At 34.3% G+C, this 16,691-nt stretch overlaps 1 protein-coding gene across 7 annotated transcripts in view; it reads left to right on the top strand.

Annotated features, from left to right (window-relative positions):
* The window catches only part of LOC138330170 (mediator of RNA polymerase II transcription subunit 25-like), a 31,951-nt gene that overhangs the window by 12,648 nt on the left and 2,612 nt on the right, over window positions 1-16,691 (top strand). For 2 of the 7 annotated variants that reach the window (XM_069277598.1, XM_069277596.1), the window contains exons 15-21: window positions 276-447; window positions 1,981-2,139; window positions 5,029-5,115; window positions 10,549-10,632; window positions 11,169-11,241; window positions 12,569-12,607; window positions 15,610-15,812. In XM_069277598.1, coding sequence (XP_069133699.1) covers window positions 276-447; window positions 1,981-2,139; window positions 5,029-5,115; window positions 10,549-10,632; window positions 11,169-11,241; window positions 12,569-12,607; window positions 15,610-15,812 — 817 coding nt within the window. The remainder of the gene's footprint in view (window positions 1-275; window positions 448-1,980; window positions 2,140-5,028; window positions 5,116-10,548; window positions 10,633-11,168; window positions 11,242-12,568; window positions 12,608-15,609; window positions 15,813-16,691) is intronic. The other 5 variants (XM_069277597.1, XM_069277600.1, XM_069277603.1 and 2 more) reach the window with 5 other exon arrangements.

Raw genomic sequence — 16,691 nt, 5'->3', positions numbered from 1 at the left:
CTATAGCTAGTTATTTTCATGGGTCAACATTTTCATGATTTGAACCTAAAATAAGAAGATTAAATTTTGAGCGAATTAAAATTTCGCGATATTGATTGAAGTATGAATATACTGTAATTCAATCGATTCTTAATAATTTACACAGAAAAAAAATTTGTGACCAAGGTGATAGCATACGAAAAATGCAAAAATATTATCCACACGAAAATAACCGGCTATGCAGTAGTTTGTAACTTTGTGATAGAAACTGGATGTCGTCTAAATTTGTTTTACAGCAATGCCTCGAACTGGCCCACAGATCTGATCATGCAGTTGATCCCACAGTCCCTGCTTAATTCTACACAGTTAACTCCTCTGTTTAAGAAATCTCGACAGGTCGGCTTCCATTTCAACAACCACAACTTAGAGGCTCTACGTAACCTGTATAAAGTTATGCAGACTGGCTTTGTGAGTGTCATATCATGGTATTGTTGTCATTAGGAAAAAAAACCTATTCAATTCAATATGATATTGTAAACATACTAACACAGTAGATTAATTTTAGCACTTTTTGATCTTTTAAGCAATATACAATACAAAATTTTGCAAAAAAGGGTATTTCTGGTGTTGAGCACCAAATAGCCCTTATTTATATCGTTTTTTATAACTCATTTTTTCGCATTTGCAAATATTTAGATTTTTAATGAGTATATAATGTAAGTAAATTAAATGTAATTGTATCTTTTGTTCTATGTACTTTCCTGTGTTGTCATCAATTAATATCAAAACATAGATATTTTTAAAGTAATTCTTCCCTAAAGACATATTTAGACTCTTCCAATCCAATGAATGGAACAGTCTAATATGAATATCCAAATACAAAATTTAATTTTACATTTTGTGACTTTATATTTGTGACATTGTATATTTATGAAATTTCATGACTGTCTATCTGTAAAATTTCATGACTGTATGTTTATGACATCATACATATATGACATTTCATGACTGTAATTTCATGACATCGTATATTTATGACATTTCGTGACTTTATATTCATACAATGTATATTTATGACATTTCATGACTTTATATTCATGACATCGTATATTTATGACATTTCATGACTGTAATTTCATGACATCGTATATTTATGACATTTCATGACTTTATATTCATGACATCGTATATTTATGACATTTCATGACTTTATATTCATACAATGTATATTTATGACATTTCATGACTGTTTATTCATGACATCATATATTTATGACATTTCATGACTGTAATTTCATACATCGTATATTTATGACATTTCGTGACTTTATATTCATGACATCGTATATTTATGACATTTCATGACTTTATATTCATACAATGTATATTTATGACATTTCATGACTGTAATTTCATGACATCGTATATTTATGACATTTCATGACTTTATATTCATGACATCGTATATTTATGACATTTCATGACTTTATATTCATACAATGTATATTTATGACATTTCATGACTTTATATTCATGACATCGTATATTTATGACATTTCGTGACTTTATATTCATACAATGTATATTTATGACATTTCATGACTGTTTATTCATGACATCGTATATTTATGACATTGTTGACTGCATTTATTTTTGACATTTCATGACTGTATATTTATGTCATTTCGTGACTTTATATTCATGACATTGTATATTTATGACATTTCATGACTGTTTATTCATGACATCGTATATTTATGACATTTCATGACTGCATATTCATGACATCGTATATTTATGACATTTCATGACTGCATATTTATGACATTTCATGACAGTATATTTATGACATTTCATGACTTTATATTCATGACATCGTATATTTATAATATTTAATGACTTTATATTCAGGACATTGTATATTTATGACATTTTATGACCGTATATTCATAACATCATATATTTATGACATTTCATGACTGTATATTTATGATATTTCAGGCTGGTTGTGTGCATTTCCCATCTAGTAGTCAGTGTGAAGTCCGCGTCCTACTCCTCTTGTTCAGCAGCAAGCGTAAGGCTTTCATCGGTTTGATCCCCAACGATCAAACGGCCTTTGTCAACGGAATCCGCAATGTCATCTATACGCACAAGGTCAAGGTTGGTCCACCACTGGACTGTATCCATAACAACCTATACCATGTTGTCTTAGCGTAGGGTGATGGAAGGTATTTGCATGCATGCAGGCTTATATCCTTGCAATATGGACATACCCTAAGCATATCATTGTTATCTCAAGGTCCTCTTGATCTGCTCACTGAATAATTAAAGAATTTGGTTTCTGTAAGCTCTGACACCTGGTCCGAAGGGTGGGTGAGCTTATTCCATGGTGCGGCTTCCGTCGTCTTTCCATCTGTCATTGTTTCCTTTAAAATTGTTACTTGTCATAAAGTGCCGAATGGATTTTAACCAAATTTGGCCAGAAACATCCTTTGAACATTTTTGACTCTTAATTAATCCCCTAGAGGGGTTGGGACCAATAGGGGGAAATAAAAGCAAGTCCAGTCCAATTTTTACTAGCTGTAAAGTAATGAATGGATTATGGTTAACTTAGTCAGAAATATCTTTTTCAGGAAAGAAATAAGATTTTGTTTAAATAATAGTTTTGAACCTACTAGGGGTCATATAACAATGGGTGGATGGGGGATGCATAGAGAAATAAAAGGAACATGTAGGATTTGGGGGGGGGGGGGCAGAGAGAAATACATGTAGGTTCTTGAATTTGCACTCCTTGAATGCAGTGGATGTATGATAATCTGGTAAACTCTGGTAAATGGTTTTGGCTGTACTGGGGACCAAATAGTTTGGATTAGCAAGGGTCTACTGTACAGAGGTAAAGGATTGTACCTAAGGTATTTCTAGAATTTACTGTATAGTTATTAAATTTTGCGATTGTAAAATTTCGCAATTTACTGTTTAGAACACAGAGTTTATTTTCGCGAATCATCTAAATATAGCCTTTGAAAGTGTCATTCATACAACAGGCTGTAATATGTAAAAGTGTGATTTTGATAAATTTCGGGAGGTATTCAATTTCACAAATTTGGATGACCATGTGAATAATAGAAACTATTCAGTAATCATGGTTGCACTGGCCGTAAGATGGTCATCATGATAGGGGAATTTTTAGCATTTTGTTTTGCCATAATCATTGCAATAACCAGGTGAGTGATACATGTCCTTTGGACCTCTTTTGTAAACGAAAATTGCTTTAAATTGCTATTGATTTTAAAGAACATTTTGATGCTTTCATAAATAGCATTTATTATTCTTGACAAAAATTGATCTTTGAGCAGACTGAGTCCTCCTTGTCAATATTTAGTCTGGCAGCATGTTCTACGTATCAGTGTACATAATATATCTGTTTCAGTGTAAATTGCTCAAAATTATCCCTTCTCCATTTTTTAAACACTTTCATTTTGTTTTTTCATTCCTGCATATTGCAATTGTTTGTTTGTCATTGGAAATACCTTTCTTCAATTCCTTTAGCATTTCAAGTGAGAAAAAAATGTCTTTTAGTCTTTAAATGAGAGTTGCTTCCCCTTGTGCCTAGTCTTTAAATGAGAGTTGTTTCCCCTTGTAAATTCGGTGAAATGTAAAAGGACACAATATTCTAGTTAATTAATTGCATTTCATGATGATTTTTAGTGACATCGTAGAATCTTTGACATTATTAAAAAGTATATCGTTTTGTAGAAATTTTAGATCTATTTATATGTAAGGGTTTAGACCCTTTAAGCTTTCAAATAGCAAATCAAAAGCTTCAGATGTGTTTATCTTTAGATTGAATTTTGGTAGCTTTTATATATGCTTGTAGTAAAGATTAGATCAATTTTGAAAGTAGAATGCTTAAAAATAAGTATTACTTTCATTATGTTGTGAACTGTAAAGTTTATGATGGTAAAGTCTTGATAGTGTTGTATATTACATAAAAGCTTTTTGATATTCTTATGAATGATATCAGTGCAAAAGAAAACAACAAAGAACAAAAAAAAAAAAAATTTCTAAAATTTGGAAATTATCCTTTTTAGTTGCCAGTTACATGTATTACAAAGTTCAATTATCTAAGCTAGCTAAATACTACTTAAAGCTAGAAGTAAGAATTTTTTTTTCCTCTATGATCAGTATCAAACCCAAAAAATGGTGCTTGGACATTATGAAAATTTAAACATTTTTTATTAAAATTTACTAGAAATGTCAGTTTTCATTAACGATTTTAAATATTCCAAATGTACAATATCCCTCTTAGTTTTGTTCTATGATATGCTAGGGGTGTAGACCGCTATGGAGCTTTGCATGCTGTATATCTATATATATATATATATATATATATATCGTTATGTATTGTAAATTATTTGTGTTGTTTATTTATTTTATTCTTTATTATATTTATCTAACTTTCTATATATCCGAAACCTGTCTGTTAAGAACTAGACACAGATATGAATTATTCAAAAATGTGTAATAATAATTGTAATATGATATTTACATCATTATAGGTCTAAATGTTCTGACTCAATCCTGAAAATAACAACTGGCAAAATGTCTCCAAAAATTTTTCGCTCATTTTGTCATTTGAAAACTATACCTACCTCAATCGCAGTTTTTTGTGAATATTTGAAAAAAGAAAAAATCCACTTAAAACTTGCTCAGTGTTCTGGATTTTAAAAATTATTTGAAAAATACACAAAAAAATATTATCTTTCAGCAATTATTTTTGTTTGGTTAATTTCTAACAGAAAAAAGGAATAATCCAAACATATCTCAAAGCATTAGTCATAAATGTATCATATCTTAATCTAAAATTATATTCTTTATGTGTCAAAATGTCTTTCTTCTATCTGGTACCTAGACTATTCCCAGTACATGTTTAGTAACTTAATCTTTAAGTAGCATAAGTTCAGGATTTTTTACTCTGTTGCTTTTTTTGGTGAGATATTTTTGTACTAGTAGTAATTGTGATAGACTAGGTTTTATCTCTTACAACAGTCCAAGATGATACAACAACAACAGCAACAGCAGGGTGCTCAGGCACCACGCGGGCCATACCCCCAGGGCGTGTCTATGGCAATGCAGGTATAGTCCCCTCCCCCCTCACCATACTCACAATGTCAAGGTCAGGTATAGTCCTCTCCCCCTCACCGTACACACAATGTCAAGGTCAGGTATGTCAAGGTCAGGTATAGTCCTCTCCCCTCACGTACACACATGTCAGGTCAGTATTATCCCCCCACCATACTCACAATGTCAAGATCAGGTATAGTCCCCCCCCCCTCACCATACTCACAATGTCGAGATCAGGTATAGTACCCCACCCACCATACTCACAATGTCAAGGTCAGGTATAGTCCCCTCACAATACTCACAATGTCAAGGTCAGGTATAGTCCTGCTTCTTTTCACCATTCTTACAATGTCAAGGTCTGGTAGTGTCCCCTCACCATACTTGCAATGTCAAGGTCAGGTATAGTCCCCTCACCCTTTCCATACTTACAATGTCAAGGTCAGGTATAGTTCTCTCCCTATTTCCATACTCACAATGTCAAGGTCAGGTATAGTTCCCTCCCCTCATCATACTTACAATGTCAAGGTCAGGTATAGTTCTCTCCCTATTTCCATACTCACAATGTCAAGGTCAGGTATAGTTCCCTCCCCCTCATCATACTTACAATGTCAAGGTCAGGTATAGTTCTCTCCCTATTTCCATACTCACAATGTCAAGGTCAGGTATAGTCCCCTCCCCCTTTCCATACTCGTAATGTCAAGGTCAGGTATTGTCCCCTCACCATACTTGCAATGTCAAGGTAAGGAATAGTCCCCCCCCCTCACCATATACTCACAATGTCAAGGTCAGGTATAGTCCCCTCCCCCTCACCCTACTTACAATGTCAAGGTAAGGTATAGTCCCCTCCCCCTCACCATACTCATAATGTCAAGGTCAGGTATAGTCCCCTCACCCTCACCCTAATTACAATGTCAAGGTAAGGTATAGTCCCCTCCCCCTCACCATACTTACAATGTCAAGGTCAGGTATATTCCCCTCACCATACTCACAATGTCAAGGCCAGGTATAGTCCTCTCCCCCTTATCATACTTAAAATGTCAAGGTCAGGTATAGTCCCCTCACCATACTCACAATGTCAAGGTCAGGTATAGTCCCCTCCCCCTCACCCTACTTACAATGTCAAGGTCAGGTATAGTCCCCTCACCATACTCACAATGTCAAGGTAAGGTATAGTCCCCTCCCCCTCACCATACTCACAATGTCAAGGTCAGGTATATTCCCCTCACCATACTCACAATGTCAAGGTAAGGTATAGCCCCCTCCCCCTTTCCATACTCACAATGTCAAGGTCAGGTATATTCCCCTCATTATACTCACAATGTCAAGGTAAGGTATAGTCCCCTCACCATACTTACAATGTCAAGGTCAGGTATAGTCCCTTCCCCTTTTCCATACTTGCAATGTCAAGGCCAGATATAGTCCTCTCCCCTTTATCATACTTAAAATGTCAAGGTCAGGTATAGTCCCCTCCCCCTTTCCATACTCACAATGTCAAGGTCAGGTATAGTCCTCTCCCCCTTATCATACTTAAAATGTCAAGGTCAGGTATAGTCCCCTCCCCCTTTCCATACTCACAATGTCAAGGTCAGGTATAGTCCCCTCCCCCTTTCCATACTCACAATGTCAAGGTCAGGTATAGTCCTCTCCCCCTTTCCATACTCACAATGTCAAGGTCAGGTATAGTCCCCTCCCCCTTTCCATACTCACAATGTCAAGGTCAGGTATCCCCTATTACTGTACATACTATAAAAGGATATGTCTTTTACATAGGTCTCAGGTAAGATTTATACACAATTCTTGAACCAATAATGTATTTGTCCAAAATATTTGAGTGATTTATTTGAAGCTTATACTATCCACCAACAATCTTTATGTATAGATAACTAGCTCTAATTACCCATCATTTGATAATCTGTCATACATTGTATCAAACGTTTAGGTCTTATAGGTAAAGGGTTGTGTCCCTTTGTTTCTTGTACAATCCTACCAGGGCCAAGTTTCATGATCATTCCTTACTGTCAGGAATTCTTTAACTTAAAATTCTTCATAGGAAAGCTTTACAGCAGTTAAGGAAAGCTCCTTAACTTTAGATGTTTTCCTGCTCTTCTGTAATGCTTTCCTCTGTGGAATTTCAAGTTAATGACTTCTTTAGATTTAAGGAATGTTCGTGAAACTTGGCCCAAGATCATGAACACGAAGGTCTTGTCCTGTCTGTAGAGTGATTCCCCCTGTTATCGTGTAATATTTCGTTGAAAGGTGATGGGTTATGGATTGCTTGCGGAAACCTGCCATATGGTCCTATGGTGATTTGTACATTTACATCTTATACATTCATATAGAATTGTCCAGACACTATCCTGGACAAAAAATTATTATTTCGCCTCTCAAAGATATCTTGATGCATTTGAGCATTATTTTAGGGGTAAAACACAGGATTTTTAGAATTCCAAGAAGTCCATTAGGGGATAATTAGGCTCTTGTAAGTCTTTAAAAGCTGCCATAGGCAATTTTTGCTGTTCTCGAATAGTTCCTGTTTTAATGTAATAATTTCTTGGGTTTCTTGAGAGAACATTATATGTAATTATAGATCATTTTGATATGCTAAAGAGACACAGCTTCTGTTGATGTCATCAGATTGCTTTATTAGATATATTTTATTGTTGTACATTGTATTGTAGATTTTCACATAGACAGATATTAAGCTTTTACTTAGTGACTTTTTACACTAAAGGACAAAGTTTTAAGAGATTAATATTAGTTTTCATTAATATCTCCATTGATGAGAAGGTTCAACATGTCTGATAGCCAAATAACGCTGATGTTTGTGTTATACCTCATTAACATAAAAAAGTCTATATGATTTAATTCCTATTTTCATATTTGACCCAGGGAAATTCCAAATTTATTGTGGGATTGTTTTCAATAATGTGAGGGTATACGATTGTAACCACCAATCAGATGTGACATTACAAACAACATTTCCTTAACATTGCATATGAGATGATAACAATTTTCTAAGCCAATGGAAATGCTCGTTATAAGCAAAATTAAATATCACCAATCGAAATATTAATGCTCGTTGTAAGCAAAAATTTAATTTTTCACCAATGGATTCATCTCAGGTTTTAAACATACCCCTGTATTTCAGTGACAAATTACAATATTTATTTAAACCTATTTTGTGATTCTTCTCAACTCAAATCATGTATTTAAGTCTTCTATCCCTGAAATTCCAAAATGGACTATTCCAACCTTTGAACTAGAGGGGTCTAAACATTTCTTCGGGGAGGAATGGTGAATGGGTTAGCATACAAAACCTTTCTTCAATGGGAATGTCATGATTTTTCTTTTCATCCTTTTGTTTCTGTTGTATGTCCTCTAAAGGGTGATGAGCCCTCCTCTTTCAGTTTGCATGCTTGGGTCCCAGTTCTAGATTTGCATGATATGTTGTACATGTGTATAGTGTAGAAATTACTATTTTGTTTATGAAATTTGGCTCATTAGAAATTTTCTAAAATAAAAAGTCTAAAATTATATAATTTTGATTTCAGAAATTTGTTTTGTGCCATTTTAAAGCAATAAAAATGCCAGAAAAAATAACCAAAGACATCTTTTGTTTGATAGCCATGGTGATATCTTTCCTTATCTTTACACAATTCAATCATATTTTCTAACTTATTTGATCTGGAAAAAATGATAAGAAAATTTGGTCTACTCTCTTTTCTTCTGATTCATATAAGCTAAATTAGATATTCATCTTTATAAATTATTACCATCAATTGTCGATATATTTTTGAATTTGGAAGATCATGAAGAAAGTTATGACTTCATTACCATATATTCAAACAAACTAAAATGGCAGTAATAAAACTGTAAAATTTTTAGGACATTTGTGCAATTTACTAGTATTTCATATTTCTTGATAGGAGTATGCGACCTTTCTAATAATCATTACAATCTAGATTAAAAGGAAAAGTTAAGGTCTGACTAAGTTGTGTAATGTGTAATGATGAACAATTAGTCACACCTGTACTGGAGACAGGTTAGTCACACCCATAGTGGTGACAGGTCAGTCACACCTGTAGTGGTGACAGGTCAGTCACACCTGTAGTAGTGACAGGTTAGTCACACCTGTAGTGGTGACAGGTTAGTCACACCTGTAGTGGTGACAGGTTAGTCACACCTGTAGTGGAGACGGGTCAGTCACACCTGTAGTGGTGACAGGTTAGTCACACCTATAGTGGTGACAGGTTAGTCACACCTGTAGTGGTGACAGGTCAGTCACACCTGTAGTGATGACAGGTCAGTCACACCTGTAGTGGTGACAGGTCAGTCACACCTGTAGTGGTGACAGGTCAGTCACACCTGTAGTGGAGACAGGTTAGGAGACAGGTCAATCACACCTGTAGTTGTGACAGGTCATTCACACCTGTAGTGGTGACAGGTGAGTCACACCTGTGGTGGTGACAGGTCAGTCACACCTGTAGTGATGACAGGTCAGTCACACCTGTAGTGATGACAGGTCAGTCACACCTGTAGTGGTGACAGGTTAGTCACACCTGTAGTGGTGACAGGTCAGTCACACTTGTAGTGTTGACAGGTTAGTCACACCTGTAGTGGTGACAGGTCAGTCACACCTGTGGTGGTGACAGGTCAGTCACACTTGTAGAGGTGACAGGTTAGTCACACCTGTAATGGTGACATGTCAGTCACACTTGTAGTGACGACAGGTTAGTCACACCTGTAGTGGTGATAGGTCAGTCACACCTGTGGTGGTGACATGTCAGTCACACCTGTATTAGTGACAGGTCAGTCACACCTGTAGAGGTGACAGGTTAGTCACACCTGTAGTGGTGCAAGGTCAGTCACACCTGTAGTAGTGCTAGGTCAGTCACACCTGTAGAGGTAACAGGTCAGTCACACCTGTAGTGGTGACAGGTCAGTCACACCTGTAGTGGTGACAGGTCAGTCACACTTGTTAATCATGCTTTCAATTATGATATTCTAATTCATGTTAGAAAGCTTTGATTTGTCCTAACCCAGTCAGTATTGATAGGTTTATTTCTCAATCCCTGTAGTAGCAATAAAACTAACCAGTATATCAATTTAGACTTGGGTGGTAACACATTACCTACTATAGTATATGTGCTTTATAAGATATACTCATTGCTTTGATTCTATACCAAATATATATATATATGTTTCTTTCAGGTTGATTTGCAAATCCATGCTAAATTGGATGACTGTCCTACTTCCCAACCTTATTGATAAAATGAATTTGAAATTTGTAGAAAAAAATTCTGATGTATTATTTTGTCAAAAAAAATCACTGTTATTCATTTAAGAATGAACTTTTGTTGTTTCATATTCATATTTCATATTTGTCAGAGGATACATGTAGCTTTGTATTAACTTGTGATTGGTTACGTTTATCCAATATTACAGATGCAACAGCCTACTCCAAACACAATGGCTGGGCCACAACAGGTTGCTATGACAACACAGCCCAATATGCAAATGATCAACCAGGTTTGTGTCTTTCCGACTCGCTACATTTTGTATGTACCACTGATTCTTAATTTCTTACAGGCATATGGTATATCGAGGAAAATTATAATTATGTCAAAACAAAATGCATGTTAATGTTATTTAGATACATTAATATACAACATTATCAAAATTAGTCTTGTAAATCCACTCCACTGGTTTGTAATACAATCCAATCTCCATTCAGGATTGCCTCAGCATGACTTCTGGCCTAGAATCGGAACATCTCAAGAATTTCTAGTAACTTTTTTTACTTCGGAGAGAATCGATCTTACCAAACATTTCATAGGTTACATGCTGATTGGCTAACCACAGGGGTCATGTTGAGTTGTTAGATCTTGTATTAGAGCATATCGTAGAGCTTCGTAGTGGAGCGGAATTACAAGTCTAATTTTAATCAGATTGATAAATATATATATACATTGCATGTAGTTTTAAAAGAAAGAAAGCCTTGTAATTCTATATCGTTATATATATATAGAAATATTCAGAAACATAACAAGTTGTGGCTATTTCAGCAACCAAAGATGCAAGGCGCCCCAGGTGGTCAGGCAGTGAAACAGGTCACACCACAGCAACAACAGATGTTAGGTACGTTGTCTTGGCTTACCTCCCCTTAGTTATCTCCCCTTACTAATTACCTCCCTTGTCTTCTGATAAGGTTCCAATTGTTATATCAAAAACATGAATGACGTTAAGTCAACTTTGAGGAAGTTAGATAATTAACTGATTGACAGAAGATGAAAGTATTGCCACAAATGTTAATACCTATTGACATATTAATATTCATGATCTTAAGACCTAATTAGCATAACAATTGAATATGGTCAAACAATGTTTTGGTTGATATAAAAAAATGGATTAGAAGTCATGATTTTATCAAGACTTTTTAATGGGTATTTTTATATTTATTCAATTACATGTAGGTCTAGATTTAATATCTTTCTCATATTAGTCCCAATTCTTTTTCTCAAGCTTTAATCTGTACAGCTGCAAAAGTAGGGCCTATATTGGCTTCATTCATTTTCTTTTGTTTTCTGTGAATTTTTCTTGATTCTTCCACCTGCGTTTACGAGAGTGAAATACAATGCAATACCACACATTTTGCTTGCTATTAACTTATGACATTGGAAAAACTTAGATTCAGCAAAATGTGACCAGTGTTTTGTTTCCTAATCAGAAGCACAGGGACTTGTCTTAAATTTCCGACTAACGGTCAATATATACATAATTATATGTATAATACATGAATATATTGACTGTTGATTGGAAGTTTGTGCCAGGTTCCCTGTGGTCTGACCTTTTATTGGAAAAAGTGAAATTAAGTAATATGCATATGACTCGAGGTATTTTTAATTGGGGTCTCACATAGGTCATAATTTTAAAAACTTAACGTAAAGGCTTTTAGCCACTTCAACGTAAAGGCTTTTAGCCACTTCACTGTATTAATTAGGTCAACTCGGACCTTTCTGAAAGATCTCGGTTTTCTAGTTACATTGAAATTGTGAAAATATTTCATTTCTACACATTGCATCACTGAAGTCAGTGATTTGCAGAATTATAATAATAAACATCAATTATAAACAGACAAGAGTTAAAACACCTGTTCACAAAGTAATTGATTTACTTCATTTTAAATAAACTATTCAACTTTAAGGTATATGGTAGTATGACCCATCTTGATGCTTTTAACAATTTATTATTTTTGAAAATAGAATCTGCTCGACGTCTGGGAAGCCATTAGATCTGGTGTTGGTTATATCTTACGAAACCTGAACATGACTTGAGCTTATACCATGATTGTCTGTACATTTGCTATGCTGATTCTAATATAACATTGATATAAAGTTTCAAAACTTTTGCTTCCAACCAACCAAAACAAAAATTTTCTATTTCGTCTACTGCTGTATTCTTGTAGATGACATGTATTTTGGCCCTCCTCCAAATATGTACAGTGGTAGGTAGTTGTATTTAAATCTTACTGTTGCTATGGTGACGGAATATTTCCCAGGATGCATGGCTAACAGTATTTCTCCACTGTCAGTCTTTTTAGTGTTGTTTGCAGCATGCTGGTCAGTTGAACTCAGTGGTCAGTGAACTTTCTTTGATTATAGAACTCCAGTGACTAGAGGTTAGTCTCCCTTTTGTCCTGCCTGCTTGCACCTCTTGGACGCCATACATAGAAACAGTCGGGCTGCCGTTTTGTTTATCATTATGCCATTTCTTTGCTGTTTCATATATAAAATTCATATGTATAATAATATTACGATGTATATTATGTTTATATGTAGTTGTAACTTGCCCTTCTTTGCCGCGACATAAGTTATAATTGTATTATATACAACCTCTCCTCTCACAGAATTTCAATGTAAAGTTAGTTATATACAGGAATCGTTTAAAATTTGTTACTGTCCTGCCATTTTCCTCAATGTTTCTCTCACAGATTCCTGCTATTTTACTTTTCACCCTATTGTGGCAGGGATATTTCTTAACTTGTACAAAATTGTTAAGGTCACTGTTTATTGAAAGTGGCTACTCTGTATTCCATACATAATTAGTAGTGATGGTGAAAAATGTATCAATTTCTTTTTATACGTCTGACTTCCTATATGAAGACAACAAGTCAATTTTCATGATGTCCAGAGTAAGATCAGAATAAAATGATGGAATTTTCTACGCTGTTGTCGATTTAACTTAGATTTTGATCTACATTAAGTTTGTATTTTAGTTCAGTACTCTCAGTTTAAAATTTCAGGTTTAACAGAAAATAACATTTCTCAAATACAGACACCTTTCTATTTCTCTGTTAAAATCAATGCATGCTCAATTATTAAAAAAAAAAAATAAACAAAATAAACATCAACAATAAACATCAACAAAAACAAAAGCGAAAAAAACCCAGCAAAAAACACCTGCGTGTTTTCTTTTCATTCATTGCCTTACGTCTGAAACATCATCCTCGATGCTCCAGGGGTTACTATCACTCTTGATATATCCATCCTTGACCATGTCATGGCAAAACTGAAGGCAGTTCAGCAGAGAAAAACTGACCAATCACAGGCTTGCTTTGAAAATTACAGAGACAACAATACCCAACTTCAAAGCCATACAATCAATCACAGTGTATTGTTATTCAATTCGTGAGGTGTACATCAAAGGAGCTATCTACGTTTCCATTTGTTGTCACAAACAAAGCCTTCAGTTTTGCAATGACATATTCAAGGGGTGGACTTCACATTAGTGATAGTAACCCCTGGAACATCGAGGATGTTGAAACAAATTTCAACATATCGTGAAATGTAATTGCTAGCGTTTAATGATGTTGTAAGTTTTGTATAAATGACACGGTTTTGTTGTACCATGGTTTCATTCCCAGCTGTTCATGAGATGTTTTCCAGTTGTTGTACAGTTTATTGAGTCGTGATATTTATTATAGTGCTTAGTTCTACGAAATTCAATTTTAATTAACAATAAAAACCTGGAATTGATGCATGTTTTGTTTATCAAAATTATACTTAATCATACTTTTCATTATTTCATTCCTTTTTGATATTAATTAATTTTTCTTTCAGTTGTAAAATCCTTCTGAAAACTTCTGGAATTCCACATTGTAATATCAATAAATTTAAGAAAACAGAAAGTTCATGAAAAAAAATTAAAACTTAGTACATTGGTATTCTGAAACTAATATGAAGAGGAAATTCTAAATGTAGACTGTTGCCTCATTTTCTCCTATTGAAATCTACGCCACTATTGTAAATTAGAACTATATGATTATCATCACTCCTGAAATATCATAATGGACTGGACCTGTCTTTGATTTAGAAGAGTCTAAATGTGTCTTCAGGGGTGAATGAGTTAAACTTGACAGGGCAGTGATTTTTGCTTCTGAATTTATTCACCTCTGAAATTTCATAATAGACTGGTCTAGTCTTTGATTTAAAAGATCTAAAATCTGTCTTCGGGGTGAATGCGTTAACTAGAATAATAAAAATGTTAGAAACTGTGTAATAATAACTGCTATAGGGTGTGATAAATGTTACAGATTGAGGTGTTGTCCACAGGGCCCTAGCTGGCACGAAATATACTATTCTATAATACATATATACAGCTATGTATACTGTAGGTTAAAAAAGATTGTGCCAGGTCCCTGTGGTGTTTTCAATCAAATTAGAATTAAACTTATAATTCTGCTTCACTATGATGCTCAACAACACGCTCAAATTCAATTCTAGGCCGGGGGTCATGCTGAGGTGACCCTGAATGGGAAGTTGTTAGATTTTGTATTGGAGCGTATCATTAGGGATCGTAGTGGAGTGGAATTACAAGTCTATTTTAATTAGATTGAAGTGTTGTCGAGTAAAATCAGGTGAAATAGAAAAATATCAACAAAAAGGTTTCCTTGTAATATTGCGTATGTTACACTGTGGAATCCCTTTCAGCAATTTGAATATAGGAGCCACTGGTTCAGTTACCTCTTTTAAAAACTTCTAGTTCCCTTAAATTATGTATAGTTAAAAGTTTATGACTCATTCACCCCTAAAGACACATTTAGGCTCTTCTAAATCAAAGACTAGACCAGTCCATTATGAAATTTCAGGTGTGAATGAGTTAATGGCTGCCTTTTGTACAATTGATACTGTCATTTGACTATCTTTTCACCATATATTACGATAAATATTTAAGTTATTTAGCCTTAAGTGATATTGAACTCTTCTAAATATGAAGTTAGAACAGTTCATTAAGGCATGGTTAAATGGATTATTTGTTTTATATTTGTCTTATAGAATATGCTTTTACTTTGTTTCGCAGACCACCTTATAGGTTCGGAATAATCAATAATATGAGTTTGATTCAGTATTACACTTGATTAAATGTTAGAATTTGAAAACTTTTTCTTAAAACTCGATTTGTAACCAAAATAGATTAACTTACGATTTTTGAAATTTTCCACAAAAGCCCAACGTCTACAGCAACAACAGCAGCAACAACAACAAAGATTGCAACTCCAGCAACAGCAGCAACAGCAACAACAACAACAACAACAACATCATCACCAACAGCAGGTGACAAACCAACAAATACAGCAACTGCTGCTGAACCAACAGGTGGGTAACCAAGGGATACGAACAGGTAACCAAGGGATACAGATAAACAAAGTGGTAGGTAGTGATTTCATTTGTGCCTGACACTACCATTGGAAAATACCAAAAGGATTAATTCATGTACCACGTGATACCTGATAACGTTTGTGTATGACTGTTGTTTCTATCGGTAATGGAATGGCAATAAAAGACAATATCGCGCCCTAACGTCATTTCAGTGGGAAGAGTTACGTTCCATCACCACTGGAGATACTAGTTCCGCACAAACGTTGTCAGTATCATGTGGTACTTGTGGAAGTCCCATTTACTTATTCATGGAATTCACAGGTAGAAAAAATAAAAGATTCAAAAGTTTAGATACTTATTCATGGAATTTAGAAAAAAAAAATAGAAAATTTGAAAAATTCATTTTTCCTCTCAATTTAGCTACTTACCGGATAGACACAATATTTGAAAAAAAAGAAACAAAAAATAAGATTCAAAAATTCAATTTTTTCTCCATTTAGCTATTTATAAATGGAATTCGAAAAAGAAGAAATAAAACACGAAGATTCAAAACTTTATTATTCCTCTCCATTTAGCTACTTATACACAAAATTCGTGAAAGAAAAAACAAAAAACAAAAAATTGTTATTTCTCTCGATTTAGATTCTTATTCATGGAATTCTAAAAGATGAAACAAAAATCAGATTCAGATATTTTTTTTAAAGGATTTCTAGTACTTGACATGTTTGATGTAGCCATCAGATGTTGTCATGTGGGAAAGTCATTAAAGATGGTATAGACATAAATGCATTAGGGAATATACTGGTTAATTTGGTTCTACTGTTGTTTTTCAAATACTTTTAAAAATGTGTATTATAATATTTACAAAAATATAACGAAAATTATGAAAATAAGATTTTGAAAATACTAAAACGAGCAAATCTATATAAT

Source organism: Argopecten irradians, chromosome 8 (assembly GCF_041381155.1).
Source record: "Argopecten irradians isolate NY chromosome 8, Ai_NY, whole genome shotgun sequence".
NCBI lineage: Eukaryota > Metazoa > Mollusca > Bivalvia > Pectinida > Pectinidae > Argopecten > Argopecten irradians.
The sequence above is the reverse complement of the archived record's forward strand: the minus strand, read 5'-3'. Positions and strand labels throughout refer to the sequence as shown.